Here is a 21,792-nt window from a genome sequence, read left to right as displayed (position 1 = left end):
CTGAAGAATAACAACTAACAACGCTTTTAAACAAGAGCAGCTTTGCCTACAGGCTAACCCACAGTTTTCGAATCCAGCAGTCCCCTTTTTGGAAACCTACATCACTAAAAATGCTTCCAYGAACCAAGGGCAGAAATATTTACAACCCACGAATGCAGGTGATTCCCAGCAGTGCAGTCTCACAGACCAGGCACAGAGGTGAAGCAGGACACACCTTGAAAGTGCAAACCGCCTGGTTCTCATTACCAATCTCCTTCCAATTAACAGCTCACGATTGCCAGGAATGCCAGCAAGGACTGTGACTTTGAGAGGAGGATGAGAAGCACATAGGAAGTACCGGTGACTTTTCCGCCTTAAGCTTTAACCTACTGCTACAACCGGCCTTGGTTTTACAACAACCCTGGCAAAGTCACTCAAAACATTCTCCGTACAAATAGGTGCGCACAACCTCCCAGGATGATCAGCATTATTACTACACCTTTCCTGAGCAGTTTAAGGTCACTGAGAAGGCAGCGCAGAGAGGAGGCTCAGAGACAGCAGGAAGTCACAACGCAGAAAGGTGCCCGCAAGCAGGGGCGGACTAAGATCTCGCTTATTCCTCCTGCCAAGGGGAAAATCCCACAGCCCCTAAAAGCTCCTGCTCCCTTTCAAGGTGGGGCAGGAAGGAGGGACGAAAGGGAAAGGAAGGCAGACTCGAGCCTTGAGACACGCTCGATAATGACAACGCACAAGCCTACAAACCCAGGGCGCGCGTAGGGGGGCAGCGGGACGCAGCCCCCCTAACAGCGGGGCAGTTTTCCCCTACAGGGGCTCACGGGCAGCAGTCGCGCACCAGAGTCCTGCAGAAAGAGGGACCGTGGGGCAGATGCGGGGACGCGGCACGAGCCCCACAGGGGTAACAGCCCCAGCCCCCCCCTTGCCCCCCAAGCACACACAGGGCAGGGGGAGGCATCCAGAGCCCCTCAGACCACCGGCCCCCGACGTGCCCCCCATGCCAGAGAGCTGCGGAGGCCCCCGCAGCCCCCCTCGAAATGCCCACGGGGCGGGGGGTGGGGGGAAGGACCCCTCCGGCCCCCCTAAAACACACAGAGGACAGCGGAGGCCCCTTGGCCCCTTCGACACCCCCCCAACGCCCACAGGGAGCAGGGAACGCCCCCCCCCCCCGGCTCCATTCCTCCCCCTCCACGGAGGGGGACGGAGGCCTCCCCGACCCATTAGCTTCCCTCAAAGCACACGGGGGCAGGGAGCGTCCCCTCAGCCCCACGGGCCCCCCCCAAAATGGCCGCGGGGGGGGGCAGAGAAGGCTCCACAGGGCCCAAAATGGCCACGGAGGGCAGGGAAGACCCCCCCCCCAGGCCCCCAAACGGCCGCGGAGGGCAGGGAAGGCCCCCGAAGCCCCCCCCAGGCCCCGAGAGCAGGCAGCGCCCCGCAGCCCCCACGAAGGCCGCGGGGGGCGGGCAGGGCCCCCCCCGCCCACCTTTGAGGCCTCGCTCACCGCGTCCCCGGCGACGCCGCTGCTTCCGGCGGGCGGAGGGCGGGGTCCCGCCGCCAGGCCCCGCCCCCTCCCCTCCGCGCCCCGCCCCCTCCCCTCCGCGCCCCGATTGGCCCCGCGGGTCGGGGCGGCTAGCCAATGAGGGCCGAGGGATCGGGCGGGGCGGGGCGACGGCGGGGTGGGCGGGGAGGTGGGCGGGGCAGGAGGGGACGAGGGGGCGGGGACAGCAATGCGGGGACACCGCTGGGCGCACCCTCGTGTGCCCGCCTGTGCGCGCAGTCCTGTGCACACCTGCCGCCGCGCACCTKCAGTGCACACCCTCCTGTGCACACACCCTCCTGTGCACACTCCCTCCTGTGCACACCTTCTAATGCACGACAGTGCATGCGCTCCTGTGCGCACCCTCCCGCGCACACCTCCCCTGCCCACCCTCCTGCGCACACCTTGCTGCGCGCACCCTTCTTCGCACAGCCGTGCGCAGCCGCATTGCCAGCCCCAGCCCCTCCGCGTGAACGTCCATGTCGCACCTAGGCAGCCCAGGTGGCCCCCAGGTGCCAAGGCCCTGCTCCAAGAGCTGCTTTCCACTCCGGGCATGGGGACGCTTCAGTTTCTGAGCTGTTTCGGGGGCTTTGCAGGGGTGTGGTGACAACAGCTGCTCCCTCTCGCCTGGGGGGGCCGCAGGGACTGAGGGGACCCCGCAGCCAGAGCACGCATGGTCGTTCCTGGGCCGGCGTGGGCTGGCAACCCTGGCTGGCACATGTGGAAGAGGCTCTGGAGCCAAGGGAAGGAGCATCATCCTGCAGGACCGTCCGGGCCCTGCCGGACCCCGGGGAGGAGCTGGAGGCTGCGCCAGGCCCAGCGTGGGGGCCCTCGCAGCCTCCTTCCTCCTTGCTCGCAGCCCCTGCAGCCAAAAATCTCACCCATCACTACCTGAAAAGGATAAACCCAGACATGTGAGCCGCTCGCTCGGATGCCACCGAGCCTGTATGTCCCGGTGTGGCCGGCAGCCCCGGTGGGACCCTCTGGCAGTGCATCCATCCCGGTGCCTGGCAGGGTCCGGGTTGCTGGGCCTCGCTGCAGCCTCCGGACCCGGTCTCTCCTGCGGGCCAGGCACCGGGGGGAGGGACAGGGACCGCCGGCCCGGTGCGGGGCACCGGCGCTGCCCCGGTGCCGGAGTCCCCCGGGGTCCCCGGGCAGCCCAGCCTGCTGGCGGCGGCGGCACCCCGGGAGCGGCGGCGGCMCCCGGGCGGAGGCACCGGCCGCGCCGGGACGCGGGGCAGCAGCCGGGGGGGCCACGGGGCCGGGGCGCTGCCTGCCCGGGCTCCGGCTCGTTTCGATTTCATTTCCTGGAAGGATCGCGCCGAAGCTCGGAGCGGCCGCAGGGCACCGGGGACCGGGACAGCGCCGAGCACCGGGACAGCGCCGAGCAGCGAGGGCAGCGCCGAGCACCGGGGACCGGGCGAAGCATCAGGACAGCGCCGAGCTCTGGGACAGCGCTGAGCACCGGGGGCAGCGCTGAGCACCGGGGGCAGCGCCGAGGACCGGGAGCCGCGCCGAGCATCGGAGCAGCGCCGAGCACCGGGGCAGCTCCGGGTACCGAGACAGCGCCGAGGGCAGCGCAGCACCGGCGGCAGCGCCGAGCACCGGGGCAGCTCCGGGTACCGAGACAGCGCCGAGGGCAGCGCAGCACCGGCGGCAGCGCCGAGCACCGGGGCAGCTCCGGGTACCGAGACAGCGCCGAGGGCAGCGCAGCACCGGCGGCAGCGCCGAGCACCGGGGCAGCTCCGGGTACCGAGACAGCGCCGAGGGCAGCGCAGCACCGGCGGCAGCGCCGAGCACCAGGGCAGCTCCCGGCACCGGGACAGCGGCGAGCACCGGGGCCGGGGCAGCGCCGAGCACGGCTGCAGGGAGCGGCGACCCCCCGCCACCGGGGATGCAGGTAAGAGCCACCAGCCTTGCAACCAAGCCCGAACTGCCTCCAAAAGGAGGTGCACCCCCATTTAGGACTGACCCGTACTCCTACACATCCAGGATTTCTTTTTACCATTTTTTTTCCCAGCTTCCCACTCCAAACCACCCAAGGACAATATTTCCTCTTGAAACAAGGAAATACTGYCTTGTGTCTCAGAAACACTCATGGAAGCGGCTAAGCAGGAAAAAAAGCAACAAAACAAAATTGGTGCAAAGTCGTAAGAGTTAAGAATACTTCTCTTATTCCCTAGAAATCTTTAGGAGCAGGAAAGCTATGTAAACATTCTGGATCATCTTTGGAGTAAATCTAGTTGTAACAGAGCCATGAAGACGGGGGAAAAAACATAAAATGTCTTTACAGAGAGGTTATAGACATAATACACTGCTAATTTCTTTCACTTTTATTTTTCCTGTCGCCTATTGCTTAGAATGAATCTGAAACATGGTTTGCATTGCTAGAAAGTCTGTTCAGAGTTTATACTGGATCTTCTCAGGTTTCCTCACACGTTGCTAAGAAGCTGATTACTTTGTTAAAACCAACAACGCAGATCCTGTAACAGCTAGCAATGATTATACCACTGCCAGAGAAATTGTAAATAATGGTTCTTCTGATGAAGAAAAACCCAACACCCGGAGATTTAGTTTTGGAATGATTCAGCTCCTTATCTTTATCATAAAAAGACTGAGCWATAAAGATAGTTCTTTTAAGGTTTCCTTCTTGTTTTGACATAATACGTGACAATGRAGATGCATCATCACTATAAAGTACTTCGGTAATCTCCAGCCATTCCCGGCATCCTAGCCAAATTGTTCCCTTTCTCCAGGTAAAACTCCCCCAGACAGAAGTGGAATATTTTCCCCAGGTGAGGTGGAGCGATCCGCTGCTCAGACACTCGTGGATCCCTGCGGGACGCTCCCTGGCTTTGGGGGCACCAGCTTCACATTAAGATGTGTGTCCAACCACCACAGTCTGCTCTGTCACTAGCACCTTGATTTTCTTTAGCCCTGATTTTCAGAGAGGCTGAGCTCCTACAACCCCCCATAAACTTGAGGAGCGCTGGCTGGCTTAACCACCCTGGAAAATCTCCCTGAGGGTGTATTGAAGTGCCCAGAATCAGCAATTGCTTCAGAAAATACTGGTTACAAGCAAAGTTGTCAATCTTCCAGAGAATTAAGCTGCTCAGATCAGCCTCGCAATTGCTGGGATTCACATTTCTAAGAGGAGACATACCTGCTGGGCTATCAATAATATTTCAAGATGTAGATGGGACTGAAAACAGGATCTGAGCTTGCTTCTTGCTCACGGGCTCTGGATAAAAGCCCCGAGGCAGGCTGGGGTGTGATGCTGCCTCCCAGACCGGGAGACAGAGGTGCTGGAGCCATCTTTCCTTTTAGTCCCGAGCAGTGACCATCTCTGCGGGCTCTGTGAGCATCTTGGCTTTTGTTGRGGCTGGAGCAGCTCATTAACGAACAAGCAAGAGCGAGGAGTAATTCTTTTGAGTGTGAGGTTCGGACTCCATTGCAGGAGGGCAAGATGAGGGGACATCTCGCTAATGCCTGGGATTGCTGTTTGCAGTTATGTCCAGGTGATTGCTAAGGAGTTACAGACGGAGATACATCTATTTATATGGTGTGATCAAGACAAAATCTAAGCACCATTATCATCACCTTTATTTATCTTCATAACTCTCTGAAGCATTTAAGTCCTGTCTTTAAACCCCAGACCTCCAATGAGCTGCCAAGGATCTTGCAGGAAGCCTGGAGCTCATGTGGGCGCTGAAGGCTCTGCTGGTCTTGGCTTCATCTTCCAGTTCCCTGCAGCTATGGGGCATTGGAGATGCCTAATAACAACTCACTTTTGGAGCCTAGATGAGCCTTTAATGATGGCAGATACCTGTGCTAATGTTGAGGAAAGAACTTGAGAAAGAAGGAGGAGATCTCTAGCTACTAACACTGTCTGAGGGCAACCAGAAATTCAACCCGGGGCTGGTAAAGAATCTGGAATCAATGCTGAAGAGTCATGCAGACATGTCTTATCTGTATCCTTTATTCTAAAGCATGCAGCCAAAAAAAGTGCAGCTCAGTCCTCTCTAAAACCAGGAATGAATTAAAGGAAATACAGAAGATTCCCCGGTCCTATTAGAAGTTATAGGGAGAAAAAGGGTAGATTACTTGGCACTACATTACAGATAAAACCTTGCCTCCCACTGACCTGCAGAAAAGAGAGGGGAACTTTCCATATGCCCTGCAGTTCTCATTTCCACTTCATTYGGGAAGTTGAGGTGGCACTTCCAGGAACCTGCCACTGTCTCTATTGCCATGTTAGGTAGCTGGTGTGGCACTGATTCAGCATGAAGGGTACCCACTCCTCCCTGCAGACTGAGTCACCAGCTTTACCTCCAGACATGGGTTTTCCCCTGTGGCTTCCTTTCAGTGACCAGCCAGGCTTGAGCTACTTTAAAGTGCATCATGCCGCTCCAAGAAATTAGCTAGAAACTATTTGGGCAATGTTTATTGTGGTGGAGGTGTCTCCAAAGCAAAGCGAAGGCAAGACACAAAAGGGAACTTCTTCCCCGTTGATGTGTTTGATTTCTTTTTGCCAGGGTAAAGTGATGGTTGGTTCTTCGAGCCCAGTTGTTGCAGCTTCGTTACCACCCCAGCCCCAGGCCAGATGCACACCCATCCGCGAGGGGGAAATCTTCAAGCTACCGGGAAGGCTGAGTGAGTAGACGTTGAGCAAGTCAACGCTTCTTATAAAAGATGTCCCCGCAGGGTGGGACGCAGTGGGTGCAGCAGTGGTCTCCCACCCTGTGACCATTGCCCACTGTCTAGATTAGGGGACAAGATGGGCCAGTCATCACGGCTCATTTTCTTTCTCTGGGGTAATTTGATCTGTGAATGTTTAAGAGGGGAAGTTTGGGGATGGAAAAGCCTAGCATCCCATCCGGTCCCTCACTGGTTTTGAAGATGGAGACCAAGTTGTTTCAGAGGCTGCCCGTGGTTTCAGGAATCCAACCCTCGCTGTGGAGCAAGGAGGATGTGATCCACTGGTTGAGATGGGCCGAGAAAGAATATTCCCTTCGGCAAACGGATGAAAGCAAGTTTGAAATGAACGGGAAAGCCCTGTGCATTCTCACCAAGGATGACTTCAGATACAGAGCTCCTAGCTCAGGTTAGATGAGGGGGAATGGTGTTTCTAAGGACAGACTGAGCACAGCATAGGCTGGGCTGCTAAGAGGGGCTGGATAGGTCCTGGTAGATGTGGATTGAGCCCTGTCTAGTCAGCTGGATGAAGGAGGCTGGGACAACTCTCTTCTTTCTTTAGACCATCTAGACTGCAAATTCTTTGGGATGGGGATAACCCCCTACTCTGTAAGTGGCACAGAAATATAGGTAACAGTATCAAAATCCAGCTGTGGGGAGCAGCAAATCATAGTGGCTTTTGGGCATCACCTTTTGTTACTCTTTTTTGCATGGTTTCAATGGGGTGGGATAAAAGAACCATCATGCACAGGCAGATGTGCATTCCACGTAGTCCTTCCCCATGGCAACACCCTTAGTTGTCCACTCGAAGCCCTATTCTGGATTCTGCTATGTGCTTTCTTACATATGGAGCATATTGTCCCTGCAGCAGTTTCAGTTAATAAACCTGAGTTTCCTATCCAAAAGTCAGGTGTGGTTTTGCCTCATATCATTAAAAGAAAAGTTCCAGATAGTTACAGTCCCCACAGCGAACAAAGTGATCCTTTACTGTGTGCTTATGAGAGGTCTGACTTCCCTGGGGGACAAGATGCGATGGTGAAAGAGAGTTGTCAAGAAAGAAGCAGATGGTGATGGAGAGAACAGGGACTGCATGGCTTGAACTGCCAGTGCAATAATAAAACCTGTTACCACTTTTTGCAGCTTCTGTTATCTGGATGATGTATTTCTGCAACACTCTATTATAGAATGACATAATCATCTGAACAGACTCAAATGCTTTCCTTCCCCTGTAGGTGATGTCTTATATGAATTACTCCAGTACATCAAAACTCAAAGAAGAGCTCTGGTGTGCAGCCCTTTACTGAACTCACCCTTCAGGGAGGTCAAGAGCACGGTGGAAGGTATGATGGAGAATGGCAGCTGTCCATCAGGCAGAGCCTGCCCTTGGCCACAGTAGGTTGCACAGGTTGGAGGTTCGAAGCTCACCAGTTTGAGGGAGGTGGCTTGGAAATCTCCAATGTTGTGGGGACGAGTAGCTGTGTTCGACTGCTCCTCTTGGCTCGGCCATCCCCGCAGAGCTGGCAGATGGAGAAAGAGGAGGAGTGAGATGTTAGGTTTGGGCAGAGAAATGAGCACTAGTGGGGTGGCAGGACCTAGGGGCTGGAGCAGGGTGGTCTTCCTTTCCAGATGCTGTTCCTGTCCCTACAGCAAGGGCTGCGTGTTCATAGATAGCCACTCATTTTGGGTGCCCTGTTTCTGCAAAGCCAGCTTAATGGCTTTGAACTTCCTTCCTCCTATGGCTCCTATGCTGATCTGAGGGTGCAGACAGCCTCTTTTCTGGGACCACCTGGAGTGGCTGAAGACATCGCTGGCCCCAGCTGCCCACTGCTGCCTGGTACTCAGGGAATGCCCTCCCCACAGCTCTGCCAGGGTTAGTTTGCACAGCCAGTGAGGATGGTTTCACATGACCTGGCTCACTTTGCACTGAGGTGGATTCAGGAGCACTTTCATGAGCCTCTCTGCTGGCATTAACAAGTGGATGTAGGGTGACAAATTTCTTAAACTGCCGCAGCAGTTTCCAAGGGGATCAATCACATGCATGTGCTCTGATATTCTCCCATTCCAGCTTTCCTTCTCCTCTAACAACTCTCCCACCTGCCCTCCCCATGGCTGGCAGTGCCACTAGCCCACCTTGGACCTTCTGCTGCTTCTGCTTCCAGCACTCCTTTTCCCTCAGGAAAATCCCAGCATTTTGCTCTTCRCCTGTCTCCACTGACTGCAGCGTCAGTCGGTTGGTGTGAGGCTGGGGCTCGGAGTGACGACAAACCCAGACTTTCAGCAGTAAACCAGCTCTGCTTCTCTGCATGTTGTATGGCTTCAAAGGTCTCCTGAGTCCTACTGTAATGCACTGCATGGGGTTTTCTTGCAGGGGTGGACTGCAGCGCAGAGGCTGCCCCAGCCGCTGTTTCTTCCCCCCTGCCCAGCTGCTTGAGCCGCGCCAAACAGTCCCTGTCCCCCGGCTGGACCTGCAGCCATGAGGAGCCCCTGAACCTCTCTCATCCCAGCTCGGAAGGCAGCTGCAGGGCGGATGCCCTCTGCTCTTTTCCTACACCCCCATCAGCCCCAGCGGATGGGAAGATTGCAGGTGAATATGAATTTTTAGCCTGGTTCCTAGGGGAAATGAGGTTGCATTGCCTTTGTCCTCCTGTCTCTCAGCCTGTCCCCCTTCCATTTATTCCACACTTCAGTGAGTGCATCTCTGCCTCAGTTTCCCCACCTGAGAAGTGCTAGTTTTCCYACGCATTTTGAGATTTAGCAATGAATGTGCTGCACGGGAGCTCTGGGCTCCTATTATTATTATTGCTATGACAAGAAGTCCTGCTGCTGACCAATCCTCACCAGAGTGTACGTGCCTTAGCGGGAGCTCTGTGACTGTTTCTTCTGTGCCAACGCTCAGACTGCAGGTTACTGTGGGATTACGTGTACCAGCTCCTCTCTGACCGCCGCTATGAGCCTTACATCAAGTGGGAAGACAAGGAAGCCAAGGTCTTCCGGGTCGTTAATCCTAATGGACTTGCCCAGCTCTGGGGGAACCACAAGGTAAATTCAGTTGAGACCAAGTTTGTCGTTCTTGGGCTTTTGAATGTTGCCTTAGCTCCATCCGCTCACAACCTGCTCCCTGGATCCATTTGACACGAGGGCAGTGGAGGGTGAGAGCAGARTGGGCCCAGGTCTACACCAACCTCTTGCTGATTTAAAAGAGAGGCACGTGTCTGATGGGAGCCGCTGGCCCCTGGCCCCTTGTCCCGCAGCAGGGATGCAGACCGCAACAGCTGGGGCTTGCTGCCAAGGGCCCAGAAGCAAGCCCAGGTTACGGAGACCCATGACACCACCTGCAATGTCTGTGAAATCACCTTGAGCATCCCACACATGGCCTAGCAGGCCCGATTGCTGCACAGAGACCCAAACTAGGTGTTTGTGCTTGGTTTACTCAAAAAAAAAMCCCAATTCTTTTCTCCTTCCAGAACCGGATAAACATGACATATGAAAAGATGTCACGAGCACTCAGACATTACTACAAACTCAACATCATCAAAAAGGAGCCSGGGCAGAAGCTATTGTTTAGGTAAGATGAAGCAGTGGAGGGCAACTGGCGGGCTCCAGATGTTGGTAGCTGCTTCATCTCACTGGATCCTTGATGGTCCAGACCTGAGATGAAGTCACAGTGTCCTTGCTGTATTTTTGGGGCAACTGCATGAGAATGTGGCCTGTCCTGGTTTGATGGTGCTGTGAGGAGCCTGGTCCCACCTGGCTGTCTGCTGCCACACATGCAGGAATCCCACAGCAGYTGTGTGCATGTATCTGAGTGCTGAAGTTAGCCCTCATGTTGAAGTAAAAGGCCTGGGTTGGTTTTGGTTTTGCAAAACCTCAGTGGTTCCTTCTGTGTTTGCTTCTTTTTTTCCTCCCCTGCAAACGCAACACCCCAGCAGGTTTGTATCTGGGCTGTGCTCTGTGCAAACCAGGTGCATGGGATGCCTGGGCGCTGTGCTTCTGCTGGATCCGCTGCCCCACGCAGCAGGTTGGCAATCCACCCCAGGCTGAACTCTGCGGGCCAGCGGCAACTAGCCCTTGTGGAGTCAGGCAGGGAATTCAATTTTTCTTTGAATTTCACACCATTTTCAGTGCTGGATGCTTGCCTGGGAGTAGCTTAAACTTAAAATGCCAGCGCTGGGCTCAGGGCTGAGGTGCGATGCACTTCACCTCCCTGGCTTGGTGCATTCGGGGTGCGAAGCAAGAACTGGGATCCTCAGCAAAGCATGGAGACTGCAGACAGCCTCCATGAGGAGCTCCAGAGCTCAGCTGGCAAGCGCAGTGGCTTGAGCATTTACAGACTGTTGTGGGGCTGGGTTTGGCCATGCAGTTAAAACTGTTCAAAAATGCATTGCAGATTTCTGAAGACTCCTGGGGAGATCATCCATGAGAAACCCAGCAAACTGGAGCAGCTGGAGAATGAGGAACACGAGGATTTCAAGGAAGACACATTGGAGGTCTCACCGTAGGAAACCTCTGAGGGTGGCATTTGCAATGTATTGCAGACAGATTTGTACTCCACTGTGAAGTGCTGGAGTCTCTTGCTCTCCCAGCAGAAGGCCACAGAGCAGTGGTCATGGATTTTGAAACCTGTCCTGAGCAAAGGCTGTGACAGCTTTGGGGCTTTGTAAGCAAAACTCACACACCAAAATTATCCTCCAACCCAGAAAATGGAGGTGAATGTGTGGGTTGGTCTTTTGCTTGCTTCTTTTCCCTCCTCTGTGAAGGAATGTGATATTTTTTGCTTTTTATGTTTCGACGCTTGTCTGCAAGGTTCAAACTTGCTGGTGAAGATGGCTCCACTCTTAAAACCAAGCCTGATGAGCAGAGAGTGCTGGAGCAGACTCTTTGCGTTGCACATTTACTGAAGCACTTTCACTGAGAGCGGTGGCCCGAAGCATTCACATGCCGGTCTGAAACTGAGCCTTTGCCCCCGACTGGGGAACAGACTTACATTGCAGATATGCTGTACATTACAATCTCAAGGGCTGCAGTGGAGCTGCTCGCAGGATTGAGGGTGGGAATGTGCTGAAATATCYGCCTGGATAGGGCCTGGTTGGAGATGCGCAGCTCCAGACTGCAGGGAGTCTTTAAGCTGGGTCTCATTTTAACTCCTTTCCCTCCATATAATGCTTTTTGTAATTCACTGACTAGATAATGTGACAAGAAGCACAAGCCAGTAATGAATACGATCACACTCAGCGTTAGAGATGTAGTTATTTGCTTTGGGTACAAAACAGGACACGTACTCTCATGCCCCACAAAGGGGCACGGTATTGACTCACATGCTCCAGGGGTGCAGTTTGGGGTGCTCCTGTGAAATCCATGGAGCTGGGCTGTGTTTTACACCATGGGAGGATGTAGCACATATAATCTTTGCCCTCAGCTTCTGAATACCCAAAGTTCCCAGTGGGCTGAAGTTTACACAGAGTATTTGGGCAACTGACGGAAACAGCTGGCTTTGTGACCTCAGGTTAGTAAGTGCTGGAAGGAAAAATGTGCATGTGTTTTTTAAATCTGAAAATATCTATTAATATTTTGGGATTACTTTTTGTTGAGGAAATAAAATTCTGAAACTGCACAGTTGAAAATCCCCCTTCTTGCTGGTTGAAAAATCTGAAACTGAGAAACCCAAGCCTTCCTCATTTACCCAGAAAACAAGCACTGCAAAGAAGCTCTCACGTAACCAGCTCCAGATGAGCAACCCGGTTCTTGTCCCCGAGCTTGTCAGCCTGGAAACCAGAGCGCAATAGTCCAAACTGCTATTTGGGTGAATGCAGCTATTGGGTGACTGCAGTACAAACACTTGGTGTTTTATAGCTACGCGGAAAAGCACAGATATACATAGTGAAAGCAGCCTCATGTTTCATGGCTGATGGGAAATGGGGAGTTCCTTCAGACTTTGGTTTCGCACCAGCRCAGAACTAATCCTCCTGGTTTCTATCCTTGCTCTGGACACTTGCCCCCAGCCCCATTGCTGCATTGGGGCAGCAATGCTGTGAACAGATCAGGGAACCGTTGGTCTTAAAAGAAATCTTGGCAAGATTTGATGACTGAGGTTTCCATCAAAGACTGATGTTGCCATCCCAAAACCACAGCCCCTCTTGCTGTAAACTGGCATTGCGCTACCAAAATGGTTTATACCAATTAACTGACTGCTCCAAAGAGGGTGATTCCTCCTCTCTTGTATGCTGGCAGAAGTCCCCGCCACATTCCTTGGGTCAGAAATCAATCAAACTTTTCCAAGGAAGAGAGCAAAATTCCCACTCTCATTTAAAAATCCTCTTTTATGCTCAGAACTTGCTCCTTCGCCTGGCTTCCAGTTGTGGTTGGTAGCCACCTCACCTGAAGAGCTTAGTGGGCTACCCGTGGTGGGAAGCGCAGCGGCGGGTTGGCGAAACATCCTCGCTCCAGCTCCCAGCTCCTGACTCTCAGCACCAGTGTGTGTTGGCACAGCGCAGTGCACAATGTCTTCTCCAGAAACACACGGTTGGGAAGTTTCACTTCCAGAAAATCAGCAGCTCATCAGCAAAACACAAGGGCTGGACAAGTCAAGTGATGGCAGAGAGGAAAATGAGGAGTCAGATGTGCTGGTGGGGTAAATGAACATAATGTTCAGCCTTTGGGAGATGCTAGCAAGGGAGGGAGGCCAAAATCTCTGCTAGGAGAGGGGTGGTCGGTGTCCAGCATCCAGCCAACCTGGAGCCAGGTGCCAGGCCCATCCTGGGGATGCAGGTCACACAAGGAAGGACCCTCAACTGCATGATCCTTCCATGGAGGGTGCATTTTGTCGCAGAAAAGACTAAAAGGAGATTTTTTGGGGGGTGAAATCTAGTCCCATGTAGAGAGTTAGCATAAGGCCTGCCTAGCCATGAGGATCAGCTTTGGAAGGAAAGAAGGCCTCCTTTCTTGGAAGTTGTCCCAGCCTGGCCCTGTGTCGCTCTTGAGATATACACCTGTGGGTGCATTTTACTTGGTCTTCTCATAACAAGACATCCCACCTGCCTTCTTGCTGTGGAAACAGCCCCAATGGCTCCTGAGCAGCCCAAGGTCTAACCACTGCTCAGGCTGGCAGGGCTTGTGCTGTTGGAGAAAGTGGCCAGGCGTGATCCTGGTGCTTGTGGGTGACGTGCACTGATGCCACGTGGGATGCTGTTAGTTCACCTGTTTTTCCAGTAATGACTAAGGATCATGCTGGACTTAAACAGCGGGGATTTCCTCTGCCATTTGGGAAGCTGCCAAACACATTCAATCCTCCTTGTGCTGCACCGCAGCCACGGCTTAGGAGGAAGCCGGGGCAGCGGTTTCTTGGGGGCCAAGAAGCAAAGTGCACTTTTGCAATGACGGGCAGCAACACTGTGCTGGGCTCTTTCCCGGCTCCCAGGAAGTATTCCCATCCTCCCTAGGACAATGTGACCGTGGCTCTTCTCACTGCCTCCCAACAGAGGTGGTAAATGAAAGCAGAAGGACGGTAAACATGTTGTTTTCCTGGAACCAGGACCCATCCCCTTCGGTAAACAGCAAGTAATTGCCGCTTGCACTGGGGCTGATTGGCGTAGGAGTGCAGCGAGGAAGAGCACACGCAGGTCAGTGACTTGTGCTGTGACTGAAGTCCAGGGACAGTGGCACAGATACACCCTGACAGGTGCTCCACAAGAGTTTTTTCAGAGATTCAGGCACTTAATTCCTTGAAGGTCTCCATTCTTGCTTCAGATGTGTCTGACACCAGGTTTGAACAGTGTTGTCTAGGGCAGGGTGTTGCACAAAAGCAAATACAGAGGCTCACACACCCCACTGGCACTGCTGTCTTGCATAGCTCATCTCCTGAGGAAAGTGGGCTAAAATCAATCCTTGGGCTGCAGGAGAAGAGGATTTGCTTTGGAGGCTGGTGCCCACAAACCTCTCAGGCCAGATGCACTGCAGAGGTGGGCTGAGTGGTGTCTATCGTGGCTGCTGGGCCCTGCGGGTCCTACGAGTTGCTGTGCTGTCTATCCAAAGCTTGGCCTGTGGGGGAAGAAGTGGCTGCCCCTCAACACCTGCATCTTGGCTCAGATCTGACATTGCAGATCCTTCTGTGCTTTGGTGCTTTCCATTCACACAATCACATAAGCGTTGGCTGGAAGGAACCTTTGGCATCCCTAGTCCACCTTCCCGCTTAAAACAAGACTGTCACCAGCACCAGATCAGGTTGGTCATGGCTTTGTCTTCAAAACCTCCAAGGACAGAGATCCCCAACCTCTCTGGGGACTTGTTTGAGGGCTGCTCCACCCTTCCGCAGAGGAGGTTTTTCCTGATGTCCAACCTCAGTCTCCCATGCTGCAGTCTGTGGCTGCCTTGTTTCCAAGAAATTTGGGTGTTTTGACTCCTGGGTTCTGCTCATGAGCACATTTTAACTCACAGCTCATGCGTGGCCATTCCTTTCCCTTGTTTTTTTCAATTCCTGGAACAAACTCCTGTAAATAAAGCCAGTTTCCCCCTATGCTGCATCCTTGCATTTTCAGTTCTGCTTTTTCCCTCAAACATCACTAAACTGAAGATATCAATCTCATCTTTGTGTACCCCCTCCACATGACTTCTCTGCCTGCTAGCTTCCTCATTCTCCCAGCACTGATGAGAAAAGCAGACAGATTTGGATTCAGATCTTAAAACCTTTCTCCCCAAATCTGGCTGTGTGTGGACATGGGATTTTGCTTTGGCTCGGGTCTTCTGCAAACAGTTTTTTCTTATGTCTCTCATCCACTGGGTTTGAACATCTCCAAAATCCCAGAAGGGGCCTGAATGTGGATAAAAGACTGGCTCCAGAATCACAGTTCAAGGCAAGATTTATTCTGCAAATCCCTGCTAAGTGCTGGAGTTGCTTTGGGTGTCCTATCTTCAGGCTGTGCCCAAATGCTCTTACAAAGAGGAAAGGCCTGGACAAGGCCGTAAGTCAACACTGATTCCCAGTTTAATCGTGGGAAGTCTCCATAAACAGGGATGGTGTTTGGACTCAGCCTTGGACAATCTCCAACACCAACATCTCCAAACTGGAGATAGCCAAACTATGCCCCATTGCCAGAGTGGACATGGCCTGGTCAAAGTGGCCTTGAACCAGCCAGCCTTTCAAAGTCCTCTTCATTATATGGCTGTTGCAGAGAAAAAGCACCCAAACAAAATTGGTTGTGAGACTCCTCATCCTCTGGAAGCAACCCTCTCATGAAAGGACATAGTCATATGATACTTAGCAGCATGGAGCTCCTGATGGATGGACTAATTACTTATCAGCAGTAGATGAGGACACTGAAAAACAGAGCTAGGCAGTCCCTAATCAATAGCAGACACTGTTTCATCAGTATAGGCTAAGGAGAAGAAGAAGGAAGAAGATTGGATCTTTCCTGCAGGACTGTCCAAGTAATAGGAAATTATGGCCCAGAAAGTCTGTAGAAACAGACCTAAAGAAAATAAACATGGATTCATTCAAGTGCAAGCTGAATCCATTGTCTGGAAAAGATCATTTTTATTCAGGATAGACCCGGTCAACACATCATCCTAGCTGAAAACCACAGAAAATGAAGTATTGTTCATGCTGAAATCTTGCCAAGGGGTTTTCCAAATCCGCCCTGCTGGGAGTGGCACAGCACAGGTCACTGCCTCCATTGCAGCTCATGAAATACTTCCTCATCCCATCACCGTCTCTGCAAGGTGCAGTGCAAAATGTTGCCATCAGATGGCAAAATAGCAATGAGGATGACAGATAGCAGTCTGCAGGAGGGTGGCAACAGGCCAGAACAGGAGGATGGCTGTGGTCCAGATTATTGTCTAGTGTAAGAAACACCACAGATTTATCAGACCCATCTTAAAAATAACCTCATCTGTCCTCACTGTTAGTGGCTAGTGTGGTGCTTAAAACCAGCAAACCCACTGTCCCATGCTCATGCTCTAGTGTGGAGCTGTGTTTCACGTTTTAGGGAGGCACATGGGCTGTCTGAAGGACCCAAGGCTGGGTTTCAGAGACCCTGCAGTCCAGCTCAGCCAGGCCGTGTATGATGTTAGGAAAGAGCCTGCTAACATTGTGCCCTAGAGTGACTCCAGGCTGTGCAGCAGCCTCAGACATCTGGTTTCTTGGGGGCTCCTGGGATCTGAGCGGGGAGATCTGGCTGCTGGATTTAAACCTCATTTTCTTGAGGAAGACATGACTTCTCTCTGCTTTTTTTGCAGAAATCACCTGACAAAGCCCAAACACAGCAACACACCTGTGAAAAATAAACTAGCTGGCTTAGATAGCTGGTTTCAAAGGGCAGCCATTACACGAGGTGATATGGATGTTTTATGCTGATTTGCTGCTATTTGTCACCAGGAAATTTTCTTCTCCAGTGAAACTCACGCGCGCATGCCTTCCAGATATGGGTGATGTATCTTCCTGCCATGAGGGAGGGGGTAGCGGAGATACCATGAGGAAGTGTTGCCCTCTCTCATACCTGAATGGCTGCTAAAAATAGGAGTTGCTCAGCAAGCAACCAGCCTGGGGTATAAAAACGGCAACTCCTAAGAGTGCCTGACAACCCTCGGTACTTGTTGGCGAGGAGCTTGTTTTGACATATGTCCAGAAAGGCAGAATTACTAATGGAAAGGTAAATACAAAAAGAGCAAATAAAAATGATGTACGTTCAATGTACTGGAATCAATCAAAGCAGAAGGGGGTTGTTGCTTTGCTGTGATTAAATCTATTTGAATGATTTATTAATGGTACTGTCCTGGGCTGTTGGATGGTTTTGGAGTTGCCTTGGATGGGTGCAACTTGTCTTCTTGATCCAGAGAAAGATTGAATTGCGGTGGGTTGGTGTGCATGTGCGTTGTGCAGCACTCATCTGGGTTGTCCTAGCAGTGGCTGGCATTGCTCCTGGGTTGCGGAGATTTTTGCCTTGCTCCAGGGCAGCTTGTTTGTGTAGCTAAGAGCACAGCCATTCGGATTGTGGTGTTTGCTCCTTGCACGTTGTTTGGCAGTAGAAAAGGTCTGGTTTGGGTCTCAGAGCCAGCACGAAGCATAGTCATGGCTCAGTCCAGCTCAAGTGTTCAAAAGACAGTTTAGCAGGACTTGCAAGGTACATAAACTTTGCACTGATGGGCTGTGCAGGGCTGAATTTTTGCAGGGTTAGCTCAGGAGTAACTCTATCAAAAGCAGAAGAACTGCAAAGTGTCCAAGGGGCTAAAAAATCTGGGCTCTGTTTTTTCAATTGTAGCATCTCCTGTTTAGTTTTGCTTGTAAATGTACAGGAAAAGAGTGATGAAAAAAGACTGTGGTCAGATAGCCTAAGCGCCACTCGTGGTCCTATGCTAGCAAGAGCACATGGAGGGGCTGTGTCATCGCAAGGTGCTCGGCCAATACTGGGAGCAACTGAGTTTGTTTGCAGGCTCCCACGTTGCCTTCTCCGAGGAAGCTCCTGGCCTGGGTGTGCAGGGTTTGCTCTGCAGCCTGCTGCCAGCACGGGGGAACGACCCATTTCAGCAGTTGTGAGAAACCTGGTGTCAGGCCTTAGACTGGCTGGAAGCACCCAGCATTGTCTGGGAATGTTCTTTTTATCAGACACTACTTTGAGGGGAAACACTCAGAAACCTGGGGTTAGGGGGTTGTGTGATTTGTCAGAGGATGGGTGCTTTTGATGTGGCTTTTCATCATAGTTTGGGGGACATGTTACAATATGAAGACTCAGCAGCACATTATCTGCATTATACCCTTGCAAACCTGCTGTGTCCCGCACAGCTAGGTGGGACCAGTCAGAGCTGGTCCTCTGGGACCCACTTTTGGCAGGCAGCTTGGGGGGGCTGATGGGCTCAGCAGTTTCCTTCTGAGACCAGYGACCAGCTTGTCTCCCTGCTCTGCAGTTTCACTTCCTAAATCAGTAGTGTCTATAGCCCAGCTTATAGCATCATAAAACCCTGTGTTTAGATAAGGAGGACTTAGAYAGCAGCTGTAAAAAGGGTTGATCATTTACCAAGGACCAAAACAGTCTTGGACACCAGGAGCTCCCCTTTRGGTTGAGCCCAAAAGGTGGTTATTTCCATCATGCCCAACCTGACTGCACAGTGTGGTGAGGAAAGCAAAAACCACAATGAAAATGTTATTTTTCTCTGCAGCAACGTACRGACTATGGATGTGGATATGCCACTGTGGGACCTGGGGAAGAACCCATCAGGAAAGATCCTCTCACTAGACAGGCAAGGGGCGAAAAAAGTGCTGGAAATCTACGTCAGGCGCTCGCTGAGCTGCTGCGAGAACTCCCTGGCTGCTAAGAAAAGATTTCAGGAGAGAGCCGGTGGGCGAGGGAAAAAGGCAGCCAGGCTGCAAAGGTCAGAAAGCGACTTCTGCAATTATTCGTGCTCCAAAATCAGCCTGAAGAAGGACCAGGAGGAGGGATCCAAAACATCAGATCTGGAAGAGGCTCTAGATAAAAAAAGCAAAGCATCAGCTCTGGAGAACTCTGTGAAAGAGGAGTCAGAGCACAAGGGGAAAAGCGGCAAGAATTCCTCCCAGGGGAAAACCCAGCACGCCTGGTTCAAAAGTTTCTTAAACTTCCTCTTCAAGAAGAACCCTGATGACCAGAAGGAAAATGCAGGGCAAAAGGCAAAGGAAAAAGATATCAAAGCTCCTCACAGCACCAAACCAGAAGTGGTTAAAAGACCTGGAACAGACGTGAACACATCCCCACCGCTGGGTAAACCTCTGAAAAAGAGACCCAGCCTCAAGAAGGTTTTCTCATTTAAGAAGCACACTGCCGCGGAGGAGGAGCGGGGCGAGGCAGGAGCAGAAGCGAAAGCCAGGAGACCCAACCGCCTTCTGCTGAGGCACATCCAGAGACCGGCCTCACCAGGTGAGACCTGGCCCCTGCGCCCTTGCCTCTTGGGAGGATGGGGCAATGCAGATGGGAGCTGAATGTGGGATCGTGTTTGGCAAAGCAAGGGAGAGTGTCCAATGCCGAGTTCCTAACCCTAATTCTTCCCTTCCCTTCGGAGCACACCAACAACCATCCCAGCTTTCCAGGGCCTTGGGACAGGCTTTTGGGGCTCCTGACTCAACTTGCTGTCCCAGGAAAGGGTGAATTTTGCCTCTGCTTAAAGATGGCCCTGGGTGAAGTCCACAGGCACAGTTCATTACTCAAGCTTGGGAGTGCAGCAAGTTACCACAAGTCAGCTGCTCCCCGGTAGCTATCCATGCACAGGTTTTCCACCTGTAGCAAATGAGGGACACTGCAATTTAGTTTAAACCTGCATTTGGGATCCAAGATTAAAYCTATTAAAGTCTAAGATAAGTGGCTTTAAATTTGCTGCTGGCTAAGGGTGTGAGCGGGGACAGCTGTTGTGACACAGCAGGTTACTTGTGCAGCAGGTTACTGTACAAGTTACTCCATCTGCACCCTTCCCCTGCTGAAAAGTTGACAAGATGGTTTTTATGAAGGTTTGGTCAATTCAGGGCAAGTCGCTGAAGCTCATTTACAGTTCAGAAAACACAGTCTGATAGTTCATTAACGGTCTACACTAATCCAAGGTGAACACAAGCATGAAGTGAACACACAGAGGAATTTTGCTAGTCAGGCGCTCGTCATGCTTGCATTTCCCTTTTAATCAGTGAGGGACTCGTCCCAAACCCTCGATTCTGAATGTGTGTTTTTCTTCTAACAGTTACAGACCAGCCCGACTGCTACTACGCACAAGTCTCTGAAGAGATAGGGCTGATAGTCCACGGCAGCGAAAGCCAGGGGAACAGCGAGCGCAGTTTCAAAGAGCTGCAGGGACCGGCTAGCACGGATGGAGTTGGTGAGTGTTGCCCTCAACAGAGCTTCATCGCAGGCTACCATTGCTGCAGGGGTCAAGAACATGTTGGCACAAGATTTGTCTCCATGTGACATGAGCCTGTGTGAGACCCCAAACCCACTTAAGGCCTGTCCCAAGGGTTTATGTGACCCTAAGAACTGTATGTGGCCTTTGGATTCATTCTCAGCATCAGGGCTTGATTTTGAAAGAGAGAAATTCAAAGACAGGAGGGTCATTTTCCTGGTTGAGGAAACAAGGCATTTGTCAATAGGCTTAAATGTATTTTCCAAGGATAGAGGTATATGCATTTCCTCTGGAGAATTTTTTGGGGAGCCTACATAGGCAGCATTACCTCCTTAGAGCATTTTGGTGTGGGGCTTGTAGAAAAGGCTGGAAATAATGTGGGAAATGATTCTTCTCTCTCCACAGAGGAAGCCATCAGAAAAATCGTTGCCCTCCTCCAGAGTGCAGGAGATGAGCTRGATAAGAAAGTAAGAGGAAACTTCTTAGCGGCTGGATGGGTAGAAGGAATTTGGGCCAAGCTCTGYATCGTTGTAAAATGGTGCAACATCACTGACTTCCATAGTGCAGCAGCAAGCTGCATAAAATCAAGGAAATGGCATCTTTTAATTCCTTGACTGGGTGTGATCATATCTGTCTGTCTGTCTGTCTGCCCTTTCTCAAATGCAATCTCAGCATGGTGTGAAAGCACTAACACAAGTATGACACACTGAGTTATTCACTCTTAATATGTGTATTCATTTGCTGCTTAAACAGGTAAAGGAAGATGCACGACTACGGATGTTTTTCAAAGAAATGTCCTACAGCTCCTTCAAGAACTTGGCTGATGCCTATGTCAGCAAGGAAATGACAGCCAGCAGGTCCAACATTAACCCTGAAGAAATCCAGTTTGCCTTTGCTGTACACCTCACTGCCAAGGTAGCAGGCATCTGTAACCAGGCAGTGAACAGGATCATGGGCTTTGGCACGCGATACCTGGAAGATTYGTTTGCACCGTTGTCCTATAGCAAAATTCTTCAGGTATGGAGGAGCAATGCRTTCGTGATTGAGCTGCCAGCAACAAGTTAGGGCAAGTGGTGTAATTTAAGGATGATCCACAGACATAGGTGGATGTCAGTCAAGTCAGCTTACACTGGAGGGGTTAATGAGCACTGGATCTTGGGTAGGGCTCTGGGGCTGGATCCTGTTCCATACCAAAGGCTGGAAACCCTGTAGGACAGGTTGCCTTGACCTGTCTCCAGCAGGCCCATGGCCCATGCATGAACAACAAGCATGACTTGGTTTGCTTCCCACCTGTGCGCTGCATCTCTGCAGCCTGGAGGTTGTCCTTAGTGCACAGTGTAGATATAATTGGGGATAACCTCAGCCTTCCTCTGGGAAAATTTCCTACTGAACATATATAGGAGACTGTGCTATGTCAATAGCACCAGCCCCAGCTCAGGCCTGTCCAGGCTCCCTGGCATCATCCACTTGGGGAAGGGACTCATGGATGTCTCATTCTGTCTCAACAGGACAGAGGAAAGTTCAACACAGAGAATTGCGAGAGCCCAGACTGAAATCGGCTGCTCCAAAGTGTGCTTTCCCAACCATGGCTGGTGCCTATCGTGTCTGCGAACTGAAGGATGCAGATTTACCAATGTGGGGAGCAATCCCTGTAGTTGATCTGAATCTGCCGTAATTTGTGACCTGTGGATTTAAAATCCTCTAAGGAAAACAATGGTAATAGA

The 21,792-nt window shown here is 52.0% G+C and overlaps 4 protein-coding genes across 7 annotated transcripts in view; 3 read left to right on the top strand and 1 right to left on the bottom strand.

Annotated features, from left to right (window-relative positions):
• Positions 1-1,554, bottom strand: part of KCTD20 (potassium channel tetramerization domain containing 20) — a 28,951-nt gene extending 27,397 nt beyond the window's left edge. The window contains exon 1 of one of the 3 annotated variants that reach the window (XM_026056608.1): positions 1,496-1,554. The gene's annotated coding sequence lies outside the window, so the exon portion shown is untranslated. Of the gene's footprint in view, positions 1-1,477 lie in introns of all 3 variants that reach the window. The other 2 variants (XM_026056602.1, XM_026056597.1) reach the window with 2 other exon arrangements.
• Positions 1,555-2,798: 1,244 nt separating this feature from the next.
• Positions 2,799-11,831, top strand: ETV7 (ETS variant 7). Of its 2 annotated transcripts, XM_026056646.1 has the most exons (8): positions 2,799-3,431; positions 6,067-6,184; positions 6,471-6,635; positions 7,459-7,566; positions 8,595-8,810; positions 9,123-9,265; positions 9,691-9,791; positions 10,614-11,831. In XM_026056646.1, exons 1-8 carry the CDS (start codon positions 3,426-3,428, stop codon positions 10,723-10,725), a joined length of 969 nt encoding a protein of 322 aa, XP_025912431.1. In that variant the 5' UTR covers positions 2,799-3,425; the 3' UTR covers positions 10,726-11,831. The 2 variants fall into 2 exon arrangements, with proteins under 2 accessions (XP_025912431.1, XP_025912432.1); XM_026056647.1 differs by lacking the exon at positions 8,595-8,810.
• A 6,468-nt stretch (positions 11,832-18,299) lies between these two features.
• LOC112961396 lies at positions 18,300-20,770 on the top strand. The gene is made up of 4 exons (XM_026056511.1): positions 18,300-19,104; positions 19,913-20,047; positions 20,474-20,535; positions 20,741-20,770. The coding sequence occupies exons 1-4, from the start codon at positions 18,300-18,302 to the stop codon at positions 20,768-20,770; spliced, it is 1,032 nt and encodes a 343-aa protein (XP_025912296.1).
• A 72-nt stretch (positions 20,771-20,842) lies between these two features.
• Positions 20,843-21,792, top strand: LOC112961451 (apoptosis facilitator Bcl-2-like protein 14). Its single transcript, XM_026056660.1, has 2 exons — positions 20,843-21,085; positions 21,577-21,792. Exons 1-2 carry the CDS (start codon positions 20,846-20,848, stop codon positions 21,619-21,621), a joined length of 285 nt encoding a protein of 94 aa, XP_025912445.1. The 5' UTR covers positions 20,843-20,845; the 3' UTR covers positions 21,622-21,792.

The sequence above is a fragment of the Apteryx rowi genome, unplaced genomic scaffold (genome assembly GCF_003343035.1).
Source record: "Apteryx rowi isolate R43461 unplaced genomic scaffold, aptRow1 scaffold_132, whole genome shotgun sequence".
Lineage (NCBI taxonomy): Eukaryota > Metazoa > Chordata > Aves > Apterygiformes > Apterygidae > Apteryx > Apteryx rowi.
Note: the sequence above shows the minus strand (reverse complement) of the source record. Positions and strands in the feature narration are given on the sequence as shown.